Source organism: Mastigoproctus giganteus, chromosome 5 (genome assembly GCF_048544385.1).
Source record: "Mastigoproctus giganteus isolate SK-2022 chromosome 5, ASM4854438v1, whole genome shotgun sequence".
Lineage (NCBI taxonomy): Eukaryota > Metazoa > Arthropoda > Arachnida > Uropygi > Thelyphonidae > Mastigoproctus > Mastigoproctus giganteus.
The window spans coordinates 17,612,994-17,632,959 of NC_143579.1; the positions used below are offsets into that span (position 1 = coordinate 17,612,994).

The window sequence follows — 19,966 nt, forward strand, 5'->3', positions numbered from 1 at the left end:
TCATGTTTGGAAATTGAATTTTGATTCTATTAAACGGCAATTCTAATAAGCGAAAACAGGAGGAATATTATCCACAGGCTATAAAAATGAAGATATAAAGCACAAATTTACACATTTTTTATCTTACCAGTTAACAGAATTAAATGATATAGGAAAATCAGAAGAATATTATCCTTAGGTTAGCAAAATAATAATAAAAATTTACACTTATGTACATAGTTTAGTTAATATACATAACTACTTTGGTAGATGGCTATGAATTAAACTGATGCAATTGCAATAACCTATATGCTATACATACAGTACTAACTAAACATAACACTTTGTAATTTTTTATTAAACACACTTTGTAATCTGGTATTTCTGTTCACTGACTTTATTTTTGTTTGGGTTGTAAAATCTAAAACAGTAAAAAAAGAGAAGCAATAAGATAAATAAAGTCAACCATAACAGACTATCAATAACAAAACATTTCATGCAGAAATTGCAACTAACACGATACCCACAAGTGAGATATGGAGTAAAAAGATTATGAACAGAGTTTTTACAGAATTTTATTTTACCATACTGTAGTTTTCTTCGTCTTTTAAAAGGAAGCAGAAATCTTTAACAATTGAATCCAGGGTTGAGATTATAAACAGGCTTTCAAAGGGAAAAAGCGGGTCTTCGTTAGCAACATTTTTCGAGGTTGGAAAGTCAACCATAACAAGACATTAAAAACAACAAAGAAAACATTTTTAAGTTTGCATCAAAACGTGATTCAGAGGGTACAAAAAAAAAAGAACTTGAGAACATCCAATGACCCATTTGTGTCATTGACCCATCTGTTTATTTGTGGTTCACACAGACGAAGTTTAGGAGAGATCATGCCTGGGTCTTTGTGAAAAGGCACTGAATTTTAACAAAAAAATTAGGTGGTGTCTCAGATTTTAAAGCAGTGTTTTTATTTCTAAACTTACTAAACTTTTTTTTTTAGTCTCCGGAACAGTATTTTTGATAAGTTCAAAAATCTGAACAAATCGGAAGTCCAAACTACGTCCGGTCCCAATTAGTTCAGATTATTGACACTCTACTGTATATGCAAAATTTTCTATGTGTTGAAAAATCTGAAAAGGTAAGAGTCTAAAAATCTGAAAAGGTCTTGTGTGTACTGTATGTAAATGTAATTTTTCAGTTTCAAGCAAAAGAAACAACATGTAATCACACATTTGCAAACAAATAAGCATAAGACAGCATGTAGGTGCATAAAAATAAATGCAAAAATAGGTGTAGCATTTCATAATGAAATAATGTCATATGTGCTGAATGTTTATTTACATCTTGTCTTAGGACATAATTTTCCACTAAGTTGTGCTGATTGTGTGTAGTGTTGTTGTTCAGAAATGTTTTCCAATAGTAAAAAATACAACAGGAACTGTTAGTAAAAATTTCATGGAGAGGGAAAGAAGATGAAAGAAATGATGGCTTTGAAATATCAACCATTTTTCAGTTTAGGTCGCCATAACCAAGTGGTTAGGCTCAAGGGTATGGAGGTACACATGCTTTAGGTGACCTTGCTTCAAGCTTGCATGACGACCAAATACAGTTCTGTTTCATGTTATTCTCTCTATGTAGTGATTCTCTGAACATGTGGTTATTCCAGAGTATAAACATAAAATTTATTTGGCTGATGTTAGCTGAATGGTCAGGCACGAGGGTACATAAGTATATGTAACGAATAATGATTGTTGCCCATGACTTCTAAACATGGTGCTGTGTTTTGTATTCTCTTTTTCTCTCTTTTGAACTCCTCTGACTGTGTTGTCATCCCAGAATATAAACAGGATTTAATTTATTATTAATCAAAGTTAGCATTAGTAAAGACACACGATGCAAGAATGCAAGCTTATACAGCATTACCAAAAAAAAAACCCTTCTCATTTCACCCATACACTCGCTCCAAATGTTTGTCTAGTTCTACCTTGAATCTATTTAAGCTATCAACTTCTACAATGACAGATGGAAGTTTCTTCCAGCAATCAACCACCCGCTGGCTAAAGGCAACGTTCCACACATCTATCCTACAACTGTCTTTCCTCAATTTGAACGTATGCTCTCTCAGGTGATTATTCTGAACAAGAGGAAAAATCCCATCAGCATTGAGCATGCTCAAACCATTCAAGGCTTTATACACCTCAATCAGATCACCTTGCAGGTGCCTAGAATCCAGACACTGCAATTTACAAAACTTAAGCCTTTCTTCATAAGAGCAACCCTTTGTTCCATTCACTAATCTTGTTGCCCTCCTCTGCACTTGCTCCAGCAGCTCTACATCCTTCCTAAAATGAGACCTCCAGACCTGACTACAGTACTCAAGGTGTGGCCTGACCATTGCCTTATACAAGGGGATTATCACCTCCTTATCCCTGCTAGAAAAATTCCTGTATATCATTGACAAGACACCATGAGCTACTCTTGCAGACTGTCTGCACTGCTCAGAAGACTTCATATCTGTCTGTACAATTATCCCCCACAGGTCCTTTTCATTCTCTACCACTATCAGTGTAGTACCACAGTTGATACGTTACTATGGGGTTACTGCTTCTCATATGCAGTACTTTACATTTGTCAATGTTAAACTCAGGGTTGCCACCTCTCAGTCCATATGCTCTACTTTTCTAGATCCTGTTGCAGCACCGTACTGTCATTAGTGTCATTAACAACCCTGCCCACCTTCGTATCGTCTGCAAACTTGGACATTAAGCCTGATATACCATCATCAATATCATTAATAAATACAGAAAACAATAATGGACCCAACACAACATTTCAAGCTATATCATGTTGTAATGACCTTTTATTATAAAATTTAAAAAAAAAAAAAAAAAAATCATGAAATCAAAAAGCAACTTGCTATTGGTGCCAGCACAGGAAGGTGACCCTACAGGTACAACCTTAGATACCTTCTTTTGAACAACCTGATGGCGTGAGATTTCCTCAAAAAACTGTCTGGCACTTAATGTTGACAATATGCCTCTTATGGTAGATCTAAATCACTTGGTAATAATAGGCTGGTCTTGTCATCATATTAATTTTTGTGCTGAGAATGGAGCTACATGCCTTTCTCTAAAAGTGGATGAATATTTGGTGGACATTTACTACTATCTAGAGAGAGAAGTGCTAAAAGAAAGTATAGATTTAAACAATTTCAACTGATGCATACCACTGAAATTAAAATGGTTTTGAACCATGTACACATTTGCCAACTTTGGTTAAATGTGTAAGTAGACTATAGGTAATGACCAACAGGAATATTCAAGGTAATAACTCCACCGCGAGCGCCTTTATCCCATATTACCTGAACCTATCACAGCAGGTTTCTAGGGTCCTGAAATCTCACAGGATAAAGTGCGTACAGCTCCTGGGCAGGAAATCGCGATCCTTCATCTCTAGAGTGAAAACACCGGTTCCCACCTTACTACAAAGTGGACTAGTCTACTGCATTTCTTGCCATGACTGATCTGGCTGCTACATCGGAAAAACTGGGAGAAGGCTTGGCATACGTATCTCAGAACACAAAAGAGCCATCATTTTAGTGGACATCGAACACTCGTACATTGCTGAGCACTTCTGGTCAACCCGACATGACATTGACCTACAACACAATGTCATGGTTATGAATCGGTCCCACAATTACCGACGGCATGCTTGGTTGGAGTCGTTGCACATCACATGCTCTAATACTTCGGTCAACAGAAGCAGTGGATGTCATGTCCACCCTATTATTGAAGCAACCATCCTCATGACTGACAAACTTTGGCAATGTTCACAAATGTCACAACCACAGGCTTCGACATCATGCAGTTTACTGTGCATGACTGGCACTACACGCCCTTATGTTCTACGTTCCTAAACTGTCAGTTTGACTGATGAAGGTTACCATAATAACTGAAAGTTTTTTGTACTGTATGTATTTAACATGTGTTTTACAATTTAACATTAAACTTGTCATTTATTTTATTTTGTCTTCCGTTTCGCTCTGTGCTACATAATAACTTACAACTGTAAGTAGACTGATAGAACAGTGGCAACCTTTGACAACTCTATTTAAAGAAGAGTTTGAAAGGTGAGAAAAGCCGCATGAGCACTTTTCAGAGTTCCTAAATCAAAAACTACGTTATCACTAATGAGTGGTACTGACTCTTGTTCAAATTCAGTTCATGATCCAAAAGTTTTGAAAGATAATACAGTGGTACCTTGGATTACGAGTAACTTGGTATGCGAGTGTTTTGCAAGACGAGCAAAAATTTTTAATAAATTTTAAATTGATAAACGAGCGAGGTCTTGCAATATGAGTACAGTCAGTCCTCGTATAACACGTGTTTACACTACACGAATTCGATGATACACGATTTATAAATACGGGAACGATATCTTATATAACACGAACCGAATTCGCCTTTGTGTTTACAAGAAATGGCAGTCGAACGCAGAATCACCGCAACCCGATAGCAATGAAGAGAAGATTTTGAAAATGTATTTATGGTTTTTTATATCCGTGAAGGGGAAACACATTTCACATAATAACGTAAAAACCAACAATTCCAGCTAGTATAATCGCAAATGCAATTAGATCGAGTTTACTACCAGTTTATAACAGATTCCACTAGCAGGAACGCAACTGGAAATTGTTTTTATTGTTTTATGGTAGTAACCCCTAGAAATGTGCTTTAGTAAAATGTGAGGTGTTAATTAATAGTGTATCTCTGCCTTTACGGTGTTTATTCAGTTGCTACACGCGCGCAGCTTTGTTTATGTGTATCAAGCGTGCCTCCTCATTTTGTAATGGTGCGAGCGATGAATCTGATTTCTGAAATCCTCAAAAGGGGGCAAAAGCAAGTGTCATTGGAAAGATTCCTTGTTAAAGTCGCACAAAAAGAAAAAGTCAGCAGATTACAGTGATTCCGTTAGAGACAGTGAAAGTCGTCCTACCCAATAATTAATAAATTCGATTGCTTTATGTATATTAAATTTAAATATTAAAAATATAAAAAGGTATGTATTTTGTATTAATCATTTTTACAGTATATGAATATTTTTGAGTTTTGGAACAAATCATCTGGGTTTCCATTATTTCTTATGGGGAAATTCGCTTTGATATACGAGTGCTTTGGATTACGAGCACGTTTCCGGAACGAATTATGCTCGCAAACCAAGGTACCACTGTATATTGATGATCTCAAGAAAAAACTTCTAAAATCCAAACTTCTGGTAGAAGCAAATTCTCAAACAATCCAGGAAAGCTGATAATTCTGGGAATGTTATCCTCACTCATGCAGAAAGTCCATTTATATTTTTCTCTTCAGGCTTGAATAAAGTGATTTGTTTGCTTCTTTTAAATGTTGTGCTGACGCTTTAAAATCTGAATATAGGTCTTCAAACCAACATACCTCACATCTGTGTACCAAAGTCATTATGCCTAGTTGTGTTGAAGAATGTTATGTGCAATTTTTTTTTTACCAACAGTAATCAAATCTTCCACTTCCATTTTGTAAATTGATTACCATAGCAGATTAAAACCAGAAAGATAAGTCCGACTTAATAATAGGCATTTCTACTGCCGAGGTAGTAGCAAGTCTAAAGCAAGAGAAGAAAATTCTTTTCTTTTGTTCCACGAGGAAGCATGACTACATGATGCACAAGTTCCCATTAAAAAATGATTTTATGATAAATGCTAAAGTAGCACAAATTTCATCAATTGGCAGTGCATTATTTTATTTTCAAATTTAAAATATTTTATGGAAAAGTTTCCAGTACTTCTTGGATAAAGAAGTAGATGAAGCAATAGATGATTTGTGGCATCAGTTTTGCCAGTTTGTATACTGTATACAGTACTCAAGGTGCGACCTAACCATGGCCTTATACAAAGGGATAATCACCTCCTTATCCCTGCCAGCAAAGTTTCTATATATCATTGACAAAATCCCGTGAGCTATCCTGGCAACATATCTGCATTGCTCAGAGAATTTCATGTCTGACTGTACAATTAACCCTAGGTCTTTTTCATTCTCTACTACCCTGACTGTAGTACCACACAGTTCATAAGTTACTCTAGGGTCACTGCTACCCATATGCAGTACCTTGCATTTGTCAGTCTTAAAACTTCAACTGCCATTTCTCAGCCCATCGATCCAATTTTCCTAGATCTTGTTGCAGTAGCGTACCATGATGACTGTTGTTAACCACCCTGCCAACCTTTGTATCATCTGCATAGACATTGAGCCTGATATACGTTTGCCAATATCATTGATAAATATTAAAAACAACATTGGACACAGCTCTGAACCCTGGGGAACTCCACTAATAATATTAGTCCATGAAGAGCAGTGCCCATCCATTGATAACTACTCTCTGTCTTCCACTTAATCATCCCTTTATCCATAGCAGTAACTTGTTCTTAATGCCACATTGCTCTAGTTGTACAGCAGTCTTTTATGTGAAACGGTATTAAAAGCCTTCTTGAAATCCAAGTACAGTGGATTCCGGTTATTTGGGCCACTGGTTAATTGGGGCAGCCGTTTATTTGGGACAAATCTTAAAGAACAGAACCCAATCGAGAAAATAGCCAGGGTTTACTTCACTTAATTGGGACAACATGCCGTTTAATCTGGGCAGGAGACTGCAGCACTCGAGATTACCCTACGATTGTCTCCGACCATACGATATGGTTCACTTGGATTTCTGGAGGTCACAACTATAAAACAATAAAAACAATTAGCAGTCCCTTGTTTATTAGGCTTTTCTGTTAGTGCAATCTATTATAAATGGATAGTAAACTTGATCTTATTGAATTTGCAGTAATACTGATAGCTGGAATTCTGTGGGTTTTGACGTTATGGTGAAATAACCTCAAAAAATAACGTGTTTCCCCTTCCATGAAATCTCAATCATATTAAAAGCAAATTTTCAGAATCTTCTCTTCATTCCTATTTTTTAAGCTTCGTAACTTGTTACTCCATTCTCACTTGCGAGTATTGCGTTGCGATTTGTGTGTCTGCCATGTTCTTTATTATTTGCTTATCTTTTTTACTGTTTTAAATTTTAACCCCCACCCACAAATGTTAGTGAACAGAAATATCAACTAGTTACAACTATGTACAGATTACAGTACATATTAATTTAAGCTATGCATGTAAGCGTAAATTTATTTTTATTTTGCTAACCTGCGGAAAATATTCTTCCGATTTTCACGTACCATTTAATTTTTTTCATTGGTAATAAAGTGTAAATTTGTGCATGATATATCTTTACTTTTATAGCCTGTGGATAATTTTCCTCCTATCTTTGCTAATTAAAATTGCTGTTTAATAGAATTAAAATTCAATTCACAAACGTGATCACAATGACCGGTGCTTACTATATATCGTATAGTGAATGGTACTTTACTATGGTGAGTCCATCGTAACATGATTTGATCGCATAGAAAATCAATCGTAAATGGGGATCCATTGTATTTTTAACTATTTAATTGAAACTTCGCATAATTGGGCCAAAATGCACTAGTCCTGATGTGTCCCAAATAACCGGAATTGACTGTATATGATAAAAATAAATAAAATATTTTTATTTTTATAAATTTTAATAAATAAAAATATTCAGCCATCTTTGGGTATTGAAATGAAACTCAAAAGGAAAGATAAAATGAGACATTAAAAATAATGCGCCCACCTCATTGATTCAAAGAACTCTAATGTGGGCTGTCATTCCAATCAAAAACATCCACATCAGTATAGGCCTCCCATTGACAGAGCCTCAACTTTTGAATCTAAGAGAAATAATATGTTCACAAAAAAATAAATAATAAATAGATAAATAAGTCATCTACCTTTCCCAAAAATTGGCAACTGATCTTAACACCAAGCCAGAAAAACCAAATTATCTTAGCATGTAATGTTTTCAAATCATTACATATAGTCTGCAGCAAATCTAAAAAAAAAACAGTTCAAATACTTCTCACTAGGCTAATGACATATCTGCATTTATGAGAAATATTATCCCTTAAAAATATTCTATTCATATATTCCCATGAGTCTTTGACCTATTGCTGGCAAATATTTAACACTAGTCCAAAAGAAAGCAAAATCTTCTTGTGAAAAATGTATTCACTTATTGCATGCTTGGCCCACCTAAATGATATACTGATATCATAAATGTTAATGGCTTTTGCAAATGAAAGTTAATTTCTGTTTATTTTCAGCTCTTTCTTCTACTTTATCCACCATAAAGTTGGAGCAGGACATATATTCCCACTCTGACCCCTTATAAGAGATCATTTTCCAAATTACAGTCTTTTACATTGTCATACTGCTTTTACTTGATAATTGATGTAGACCAATTGCTACAGCCCAGGTATCATTACAATTAAAAGCTGGCATCTGCCAGCTCTAAACATTAGCCACCAGATAATGCTCTTATACTATGTACCAGTTTGTATATTCTTTCAATACCACAAAAGCCTGGTGATTTTACCTCCTTCCTTCTATCCTTCCTTTACTTGTTCAAGATGAAGTTTTAATACATAATATCTTAATGAGTTTATATTAAGTTAGATGCTTTTATTTCCTTTCCCTTTTTTTTTTTTTTTTTTTTTTTCATTTCTACAAGTGATTTTTAAACTAAACTACTCTCTTATAATAAATAAATATATATGATGGAAATTACAAACATAAGTAATTAATATTAATTAAGAAGAATCAATGCAAGGAAGGCAGACTTAGTATTAGTAATGGCCGCATGGTGCAAGAAAGCCTATGGCTTATGGCGCCTCCATAGCCAGGTGGGCAGGAGCAGCAGTGCGTAACACATGCTTCTTGATTAGACCGGCGTGCGAGCCCATGAGCCACCAAATACAGAGGATGCGGAAAGGGCAGGGAATGACCACAGCATATCCCCAGAGCAATATGGCCTTAGTTGCTCATGCTCCTAAAAACCAAAGAACAACACAACAACCTATGGCTTATGCTGCACCAGCCAAAAAAAAAATGAATAAAACAATGATAAAAAAAACAACTAATAATTAATAAAAGAAAAGGAGATTAAACCTATCATTCTATGTTTTCCCTCACACGAAGGTACTATCCAGATGTCCTTTGAATTTCCCCAAACTGTCAGCCTTTACCGCCCATGTAGGCAACTTATTCCAGTAATTTATAACTCGCTGGCTAAAATAAAACTTCCTGCAGTCCAATCTAAACATCTACCCCCGTAACTTGAGTTTATGTCCCCTAGTTCTAGCATCATTTATAATCTAGAAAATTTCGTCCTCATTCATTTTATTGATGCCTCTCAGAGCCTTAAACACCTCAATCAAATCTCCTCTAAGGTGTCTAGTTTCCAAACTCTGCAACCCACATATTCGAAGTCTTTCTTCATAAGGACGCCCTTTTGCCGATCTCACCAGGCAAGTTACCCATCTATGCACCCTTTCAAGAAGCTCAGTGTCTTTCTTTAGGTGGGGTCTCCATACTTGAACACGGTATTCCAAGTTTGGTCTAACAAAAGCCTTATATAATGGGATTATCACGTCCCTATCTCTGCTTGCAAAAGTTTGATAGATCATCGATAGGACACCATGGGCCTTCCTTGCAACCTATTTACAATGCTCAGAGAATTTCATGTCTGACCGTAACGTAACACCTAAGTCCCTTTCCTCCAGTACTGGGTTTAGTTGAACTCCACCAAGTGAATAAGTTATTTTGGGATTACTGTTCCCCAGGTGTAATACTTTACACTTTGTTGGATTAAAGCATAGCTGCCATTTCTCTGACTATTCCTGAAGTCTGTCTACGTCTCTCTGAAGAAGCTCAGCTTGACAGTGATCATTAACTACTCTACCAATTTTAACATCATCTGCAAATTTAGACATCATGCCCTCTATCCCTTCATCGATGTCGTTTATGAAAATTAAAAACAACAGTGGTCCTAATACTGATCCTTGGGGAACCCTACTTCTTACATCAACCCAATCTGAGGAATAGCCATTTATCACAACCCTCTGCGTCCTGCCCTGAAGCCATCCTAATATCCATCTAAGGATTTTCCCAGTGATTCCAACCTGTTCCAGCTTATAAAGCAACTGCTCATGTGAGACTGAGTCAAAAGCTTTGCTGAAATCTAAATAAACAATGTCGAAATTATTCCCTAAATCCAGCTCATGAGTGGCCCTTTCAAAATTGCTTTCATTGTTTCATTTCATTTTCATTATTGCTTTCGTAAAGGCGACTACGATGGACTGAGACAGTATTTAAATTCTATACAGTGGGACCAACTGATGATGTTACCAACAGCAAATTCAAAATGGGAAGCATTCAAAGAACTTATCTTGGAAGCTACTAGGCTTTACATACCAACTAAGAAATATTGTTCAAGGTTTAGGCCTAAGTGGATGTCGGATGAACTAATGAGACATATGGCAGAGAAGAAAAATGCATGGGATACATACAAAGTTACAAAGGAGGTTAGTCAGGCGAAGGCAGATTACGAGAAATCTTTGGCAAGGGATGCAAAGAAAAACAGCAAAGAGTTCTTTACTTATGTAAACTCTAGAAGGAAGGGGAATCAGATTGGTCCACTTGATATCGATGGGTCAACTGTTGATGATCCTGCTCAGGTAGCTAACAAACTGAATGAATATTTTGCATCGACATTCACACATGAGGAGTTATTCATCGAGGGGAATGCCAGAGGTGTATTCAACTCTGGCAGTAAGCTAGAGAATCTTGTAATAACTGAGAGTAAAGTGGAGGAGAAATTGTTGAAGATAAATACAAGAAAAGCACCTGTGGTGGATGGGATCTATCCGGTTATATTAAAGGAATCAGCAAAGGAAGTAAGCAAACCCCTAGCCATAATTATGAGAGCTTCCTTGGACTCAGGGGAAGTACCCATGGACTGGAGATGTGCAAATGTAACCCCAATTCACAAAGGAGGATCAAAGGGCGACACAAATAATTATAGACCTGTTAGTTTAACTTCTGTTCCAGGAAAATTAATGGAGGCACTGGTTAAAGAAGCACTGCAGGATCATCTAGACAAGACTTCAGTCATAGCTCAGGCACAGCATGGTTTTGTTAAGGGGAAGTCTTGCCTGACCAATTTGATTGGATACTATGATGCAGTCACAAAAGAACTGGATGCAGGGAATAACTTTGATATTATATACTTGGATCTTAGAAAGGCTTTTGATACTGTTGCACATGGAAGATTGCTACACAAATTGGAGCAGTGTGGCATTGGAGGCAAATTGCTGCTGTGGATAAAGGGGTGGTTGAGGGGGAGATGACAGAGAGTGGTAATCAATGGACACTGCTCATCGTGGACTAATGTTATTAGTGGAGTCCCTCAGGGTTCACTATTGGGTCCATTATTGTTTTCTGTATTTATAAATGATATTGATGATGGTATATCAAGCTTAATGTCCAAGTTTGCCGACGATACGAAGGTTGGCAGGGTTGTCAAGGACACTACTGACGCTATGCTACTGCAACAGGATTTGGAAAGGTTGAGCAGATGGGCTTCGAGGAGGCAAATGAAGTTTAACATTGACAAATGTAAAGTACTACTTATCGGAAACAGCAACCCCAGAGCAACTTATCAACTCTGTGGTACTACACTGACAGTGGTAGAGAATGAAAGGGACCTGGGGATGGTTGTGCAGGCAGATATGAAGTTCTCTGAGCAGTGCAGACGGGCTGCAAGAGTAGCTCATGGTGTATTGTCGATGATATATAGGCATTTTTTTAGCAGGGATAAGGAGGTGATTATTCCCTTGTATAAGGCAATGGTCAGACCACACCTAGAGTACTGTATACAGGTCTGGGGGCCTGATTTCAAGAAGGATGTAGAGATGCTGGAACGAGTACAGAGAAGGGCAACAAGATTAGTGAATGGAACAAAGGGGTGCTCTTACGAAGAAAGGCTTAAGTTTTGCAAATTACAGTGTCTGGATATTAGGCACCGGCGAGGTGATCTGATAGACGTGTATAAAGCCTTGAATGGTTTGAGCATGCTCAATGCTGATGGGATTCTTCCTCTTGCTCAGAATAATCACCTGAGAGGGCATAAATTCAAATTGAGAAAAGACAGATGTAGGATAGACATGAAGAAATTTGCCTTTAGCCAGCGGGTGGTTGGTTGGTGGAATAAACTTCCATCCCTTGTCGTGGAAGTTGATAGCCTAAATAAGTTTAAGGCTCAGCTGGACAGGTATTTCGAACGAACAGAGGGGCGAAGTGGAAGTGGTTATTTTTTATTTATTTATTTATTTAATTTTTTTTTTTTTTGGCTGATGCTGCATAAGCTTGCTTTCTTGCATCAAATGCCTCTACTAATGCTAAAATGCTAAAATAGTGAACCAGATTTATTAAACATGATGTTCCCTAAATTATTTATTTATTAAACACTGATGTTTAATCCAACAAAGCTGCCATTTTTCTGACCATGCCTGAAGTCTGTCTAGGTCTCTCAGAAGATCAGCTTGACAGTGATCATTAACTACTCTACCAATTTTAACATCATCTGCAAATTTGGACATCATGCCCTCTATCCCTTCATCGATGTCGTTTATGAAAATTAAAAACAACAGTGGTCCTAATACTGATTCTTGGGGAACCCCACTTCTTACATCAACCCAATCTGAGGAATAGCTATTTATCACAACCCTCTGCCTCCTGCCCTGAAGCCATCCTGATATCCATCTAAGGATTTTCCCAGTGATTCTAACCTGTTCCAGCTTATAAAGCAACCGCTCATGTGGGACTGAGTCAAAAGCTTTGCTGAAATCTAAATAAACAATGTCGAAATTATTCCCTAAATCCAGCTCATGAGTGACCCTTTCAAAATAGCGAACCAGATTTATTAAACATGATGTTCCCTTTACAAAACCATGCTGAGTATCCTTGAGAATTTCAATTCTATTCAAATGATCCTGAATTCCACCCTTGATCATTGCCTCCATAATTTTCCATACCACTGATGTCAGACTGACAGGTCGATAATTTTCCATTATTCAGTATCAGTCTTAAAAAAGAAAAAAAAGCCGCCTGGTTCCATCCAGGTATGCTCTTCCTTGAATTTACATAAGCTCTGTAGTTTTATTTTTACAAAATTAGGTTATAATATATTCCAACTGTTAATAACACTTTAGACAAAACAGAAAACCCATTTGCTCAATCTATAATTATCCATCCATTATTATGGTAGTTCTGAAAATGGAACTTTTAAATGCCCTTGACATTCTAGCTTTGCAAATGTTCTAACATTTCTGATGGTCAAAAAAAAATCTTTAATTAATAAAAGTGGTTCTTATTGGTTTTTTTTTTTTTTTTTTTTTTTTGACAACTCTCTGTAGAGAACCTTTAAAAAAAATTGTGAACTCCATATAAAAAGTGTGAGCTTTCTCTAATATTTCAAAATAGTATAACTTAGACCATTGTTCTTCATTTGTATTCTTTAGGGGGTCGTACAATATCTTCTAAAGCTCGTCAAGCAAGTGTTGAAAGGTTACGTTTTTTGGAGAACAAGATCCAGGAAATTGAAGAGGCTCACTGTTGTTCTATATGTATGGAACGTCGTCGCAATGTGGTTTTTCTTTGTGGTCATGGAGCATGTGTGGTCTGTGCCCAGACATTAAAAATTTGTCATATGTGCCGAAAGCCAATCACAAAGAAGATAAATCTTTATTAATGCCTACGTATTTAAAAAAAAAAATTAATGCAAAACATTGTGTGTGTGAAATATGAATTTTCGAAAAGCCTTTGAGAATGTGTGCGTTTACAAAGTGCAAACTGACTCTTTTTTTAGGAACTTATGAAGACTGTTTTGCACGAATTCCAAAGAACTCATGGGAATCATATCCTCATATTTATATATATATATATATAAAAATAAATATATATATATATATATACACATGCACACACAAACACATACAAACACCTATAAAACGTATTTATATTTATAAGCATGACTATGGCTTATACGCAGGGAACTTGTATGTTTTGTGATCTGAAATATATTTATAATTTGTTTGTTATTTATTTCACTGGTAATATGTTATGAAAGTGCAGAATACTTGAATTTAGTGTGAACATATGTTTTGTAGATCTAGTATAAAAACAGCCATTAAAGCAAATTAATTTGTGAGCCGAAGTCCTTCATATTTTCATCTTTTAATTTTTTTTTTAATATTTGTAAAATTTTGATGCTCTTAATGAATAATAATAACTTTTAACCCTCAAACAAGTGCTACCATCCCCTTAGCAAATGGTACCTTTTTAGAATCTTTTATTGGAAATAAATTAAAATTGTTCACTTTTTAATGCCACTCTGTATTTTCAATCTGATAGCACATGATGTTATAAACACAACTGTGAACAATATATATATATCATAGCACACTCTTCTTGATTATACCGGGGTTTGAGCCCGTGACCACCAAATACGGAGGATGCGGAAAGGTCAGAGAATGACCACCGCATATCCCCGGAGCAATAATCACCTTAGTTGCTAATGATTCTAAAAACCAAAAAAATAACATAAAAATAAATAAATAATAAATATATATTTTTTTTTATACAGGGTGTCTCAAAAATATTGGTACAAATGTTTAGGGGAGGTAGGTAACATCTAAAGGAATGTAAATCACATAGGAACCCATAACCGGAAACATCACGGGAAAGTAGTAGCAGAGGCACAAAAGGCAGAAATGACACAAGACAGTAATTAGTGACAAACATTTATTTGACATAATATTAACAATGGAGTACGAGATGGATGCATTTCATGATGTTACAACAGATGCTTGAAGGTTCCACCATGAGACGCGATGCATGCGCGACACCGACCGGGCTAGCCGGATGGGTAAAGTGCCTGCCTGGCAACCCAAAGGTCGCAGGTTCCAATCCCGCCTTGGGCTTGGATCAAAGTACTGCAAAAACCTTGGGAGGTGCATTATGGCCACAGAAGCTGATGTGCCAACAACTACCAAAAAATAAAAAAATAAAAAAACACCGACGAAGCACGGATTGGCGGACATGGTCGAACACACCTGGATTTTCTTTGATAGTAGCAGCAGTGCAAACGAGTCTTGCCACAAGATCCATTTTCGTCTCCATGGGCGATTCATACACAATAGATTTGAGGGCCCCACGGAAAGAAATCAAGGCTCGATAAATCAGGTGAGTGTGGGGCCAGGCAACGGGTTCACCACGGCCAATCCATCGACGCCCAAAACGCCTGTTCAAATGGTCACAAACACATCTTCCATAATGGGCAGCCGCCCTGTCATGTTGAAACCAAATGTTGCATCTCACATTTTCTGGAACATCAAGTAACCCTGGTAGAAGTTGTTCAAGAAAGATCCGATATTTAGCAGAGTTCATGTGGGATGGTAACAGGTATGGGCCGACTAAGCAGTCACCGACCATACCTGCCCGCACATTTATTGCAAAGCGATGTTGTGCCACATTGGGACGCACACCGTGTGGGCCCTCTGCTAATCCATACACTAAGTGCATGTCTGCCAGCTCACAGTTCGTGTATCGTATACATGATCGTATATCACAGTTCGTATATCATATAGCATGCTCTTCGTGTGGCAACTACTGCTTGAATGAGTAAACCAGAAATTTTCCCTCTCGCGAACTGATGAACAGTGCCGTGTACCGACTTATGGTGACATTTCCAGTTATGGGTTCCTATGCGATTCACATTCCTTTAGATGTTACCTACCTCCCCTAAACGTTTGTACCAATATTTTTGAGACACCCTGTATATATACTGAAAACATTTTTTTGAAGATAAAACCCTTGAAATATGTACATTTGTTTTCATTCAAACTCACCTCCCTTTTTTGGGCATAAAATAATTGGTTGCTAGAGCATTAGTAAGGATTGTGCTGCTGAGAACAGCAGATTGCAACACTTTTTTGAAGACAAAACTCTCATGCTCCCTTGTTTACACTCGTGAAAACAAAATTCCCACTGTTTGTTATTGGCACTTAAAATGTTTGTGAGCTGTTGTGCATCAACTACTCAAGCTGCTCCTAAAGCACATGATAACAGCACACATTTAGAATTGGACAGGAAAGACCATACTATTTTTAATGATTGCATATTAGGCTTAATGAAAATGTGTTATTTTATTTGTTTACAGCCAAACTTTTTCATTAAGAAAACAATTAATGGTTCAGATCAAAATAAATCCCAATAATTTAGGAATACCAAAATTGACATTGATGTCACTGGTAGATAATTTTTTGTGTGTGTTTAATGGCCTCTGTTACACTAGGAATAAGGTGCATGTGTTGGAGGGTTAATGGATTGCAATAATTTTTAAAATTTCTCAAGTTTTAGGCATAATTTACATTGAAAATGGTAAAAGTTTGCAACCTGCCTCTTTTATCATGGACTGTCTGGTTGGTACAAATAAATAAATTGCCATTGTAAAGTTTTATAGTCGTTTGTTTTTTTTAAACTGTGAACTTGTAAATCCATTTCAAGAAAAGAACAGAAAAACTCACTCTGAAGAGTAGAATCTTTCAGAATCTTGTATATGCCATAAGTGTCTCATATAATAGGGATTTATTTTCCCAAAATAAGCATCTGAAGTAGTGCAATCACAGAATATATTTCATTAATTATTTCAGCTTTTGTCTATATTTTGTCTCTTTTCCCTCTCTCTCAAGTTTTTCTTATATAATAGTACAAAATATAGCTATTTTAAAAATTATCTGTCTCTGAACCCTTTTACTTATTATTTATTGTATTAAAGTTGGTACTATAAACTGCATAGAAATACAAGAGGAACTTAAGAAAATTAATGTTAATTATGAAAATGTTTTTATCAATGAATATAGTATATATACTAGTTTAGTAAACTAGGGCTAATGAAAGCCTCTTGCTGGGGTCAATGCAATGTTTATAATGCTGGGTAAAATGCCTCTGCATTATAGGATTTGTAATGTTTATAGTACAGGACTTTCAGTCCTGCATTATAAATATAGTATATATACATATAAAACTTTGTAGACAGTGTAAATTTAAGAGGAATATATAAAAGCATGGACTTTGAGTTACCTTTTGATAAAATTATCATTATGTAAATAACATTAAAGCAAAATGATTATGGACATATTTGTTTATAGGTAGGATATAAGAAATGAGAATATTTAAATTTCATAGCCACCTGTTTTCTATCTAAACTAGTTATTTCATCATTTTTCCCTACAGATTTGTTCTTTAATGACATATTTTTACTGCCCATACATTTTAATTAAGATGATAGATTATTATCTACTTTATTGGTTAGATTTTGCTCCCTTTACTACAGGAAATTTTCACTCACATGTCTTAGTGGCAAAGAAATTTGTGTAAAACAGAAATTCAAACAAATCTTCATGTCAACTAAAATTGTTTACGTTTATCACTGACTATTTCCAGTATGACTTTTTCTTGATCAGTAGGATCAACTGCATACATCAGCAAAGAAATTTCCTTTCTTTGTATTATCAAACAGTTTTTGTATTTCCCAACTTTATGATGATTTTAAACATGAGTTTCTATTGAATTTGTCATGTTTTTTCTGTAAACAAGCTTATTGTTGGATTTGTTAGGATGTCCATTTGAGTGAACAGTTTCAGCAAACCATTTAATAAATGTCAATTACATTATAATAAAAGGAGAATGGTAAAGATATTGTATATATAAATTCAATATTCTTAATGGTGTTGTCATTTGGATAAATAGTACTCCTAAGCCAAAAAATATTTTTCTTTAAAAAATAAGATCATTGATCAAATGTCATTAAGGTTGTAATTCAGAACAAACAGTTCAGCTGACATTATTTTGAATACAAATTATATTACTAACACTGTCTAGAGATATGGAATTGAACTATCCACAGTCCAGCAGTGATAAGATTTTTAAAAAAAAATTACAATTTTTTACAGTTAGTTGTTACCTGAAAAGTAGAGTGAACTAATTAAAAATAATAGTAAATCACAGCTTAAATTCATTAATTCAGATGTTTAAACACATTGAAAAATTATGAGAAATTAGCATAAGAAAACAAAATAATTTTGTGTGCACACAGCTGGATAACCAGCAACTTATGTAGAAATGGCTGAGAAATTTGAATAATCTAAATTTGTTATTCTTTTGTAGTAATAATAATGAAAATAATAATAAAATTAAACAGGCATAACATTAATAAAACCATATGCATTGTTCTTGTCAAGTGATGTTTATCGTGTAAAAAGTTTTATGTAATTAGGTTAAATTCCCACATAGTAGAACAAAGTTTATTAAGTAGCTCTGTTGTGTGGGAGTTTAACTTAATGCAATACTTCTTACACACTAAAATTCACAGTATAACAACAATTCACTTCCTTTAATTAGTGTTATTCACATTTAATTATTTCATTATGAACAACCATGCAATGTACTCTTAACATTAATGATAAGTTTTTCCCTTTTTACAGAGTGTGTGCATGAATAAAATGTCATTACTTAGGATGTTAACTCATTAAATAGTTTTCAAAAGTTACAAAATATTTAAATTTAAATTTAAAATCATTATTTTAAAAAATTAATAGGAATTTTTAATATATTATTTTCTTAGTATCTGTTATTTTCCATATTATTAGCCTGTACAAAGTATTGTATTTTTTTGTTTTCTATTGTAAAAAATAGTAGAATATTGCTCAGTAACTGCACTACATTCCAGTCCAAAGTTTTCGTTTGTTATTTTGTTTTCCTATAACTTTGGTTGGTATTTGTGACCTCCATTGAATCAAGTATGTAGTGAGAGGGATTATAATTGTGGGAATACTATTTGTATTAATAACCATCTTGTGTATATATGTGTATGTTTTAATTAAATATGAATTGAAAATAAAGATTCACTGCTGGTTTTCTTAATAGAAGATGATGTTTGATCTTATCTGTGTAATTTTGGTTCTTGATTTATTCTTTGTGTTGTGTGATGGGAAGTTCTGTTGTTTGTTTGTCCATTCTTTCAGTGGAACTCATGAAAATATTAGTTTCTAACAAATCATAAAGATTTGATTCATTGTTTCTTATATTAATTTATCTTGAGTTCTCTTTCCATAATGTCTCTAGTAAACACAATTTCTTTTAATTAAAAATTCTTTTGTTCCCTGTGCAAATTGCATATTTAATGAATTAGTATTTTGTTGATCTCTTTCTCATGAAAATTACATAGGACTGAGATTGGACATCATCTTTTAATTCAGAGAAGACCTTCCAGAAATGTATTAAATTTTGCAGAATTAAAAATCATTTTTCATCAAAAGAAATGTGTTAATTTCTAATTGGGTATTTATAATTGCTTTATTTTAAAAAGGTGTTCCAAAAATCATTTTTCATCAAAAGAAATGTGTTAATTTCTAATTGGGTATTTATAATTGCTTTATTTTAAAAAGGTGTTCCAAAAGTAAGGTACACAAAGATATTGCAGAACAGCAATTATTATTACAAACATACAACTGCTTGCAGACATCAAACATTGTAAAAATTACTTTTCTGTGGGAACTGGTGCATCAAACCCCTTCACAAAGAAATCCTGATGAAGCATCTTTTACTAGGTTATCACTACCATGCCGATGTCATCATTTTCAAACCACAGTCGGGAAAATGCCATATGAACAGCCCAAATATAGGGTGATCATAGTCTGTCCATAGTTATTAGCATTAGTAGAGGCATACAATGCAAGAGAGCAAGCTTGTGCAGCATCAGCCAAAAAAAAAAAAAAAAAAACTGCTCCCATTTCACCCCTCCATTCGCTCCAAATACCTGTCCAGCTCAGACTTAAATTTATTTAGGCTATCAACTTCCACAACAAAAGATGGAAGTCTGTTCCACCAAACAACAAACTGCTGGCTAAAGGCAAACTTTTGCACATCTATCC

The 19,966-nt window shown here is 35.1% G+C and overlaps 1 protein-coding gene across 1 annotated transcript in view; it reads left to right on the plus strand.

Moving 5' to 3' along the window:
• Positions 1-13,739, plus strand: part of mib2 (E3 ubiquitin-protein ligase mind bomb 2) — a 388,603-nt gene extending 374,864 nt beyond the window's left edge. Inside the window, exon 20 of the mRNA XM_090373924.1 lies at positions 13,493-13,739. Within this exon, the coding sequence (XP_090230050.1) occupies positions 13,493-13,722 (230 nt within the window). The 3' untranslated portion in view covers positions 13,723-13,739. The remainder of the gene's footprint in view (positions 1-13,492) is intronic.
• The last annotated feature ends 6,227 nt before the right edge of the window (positions 13,740-19,966 follow it).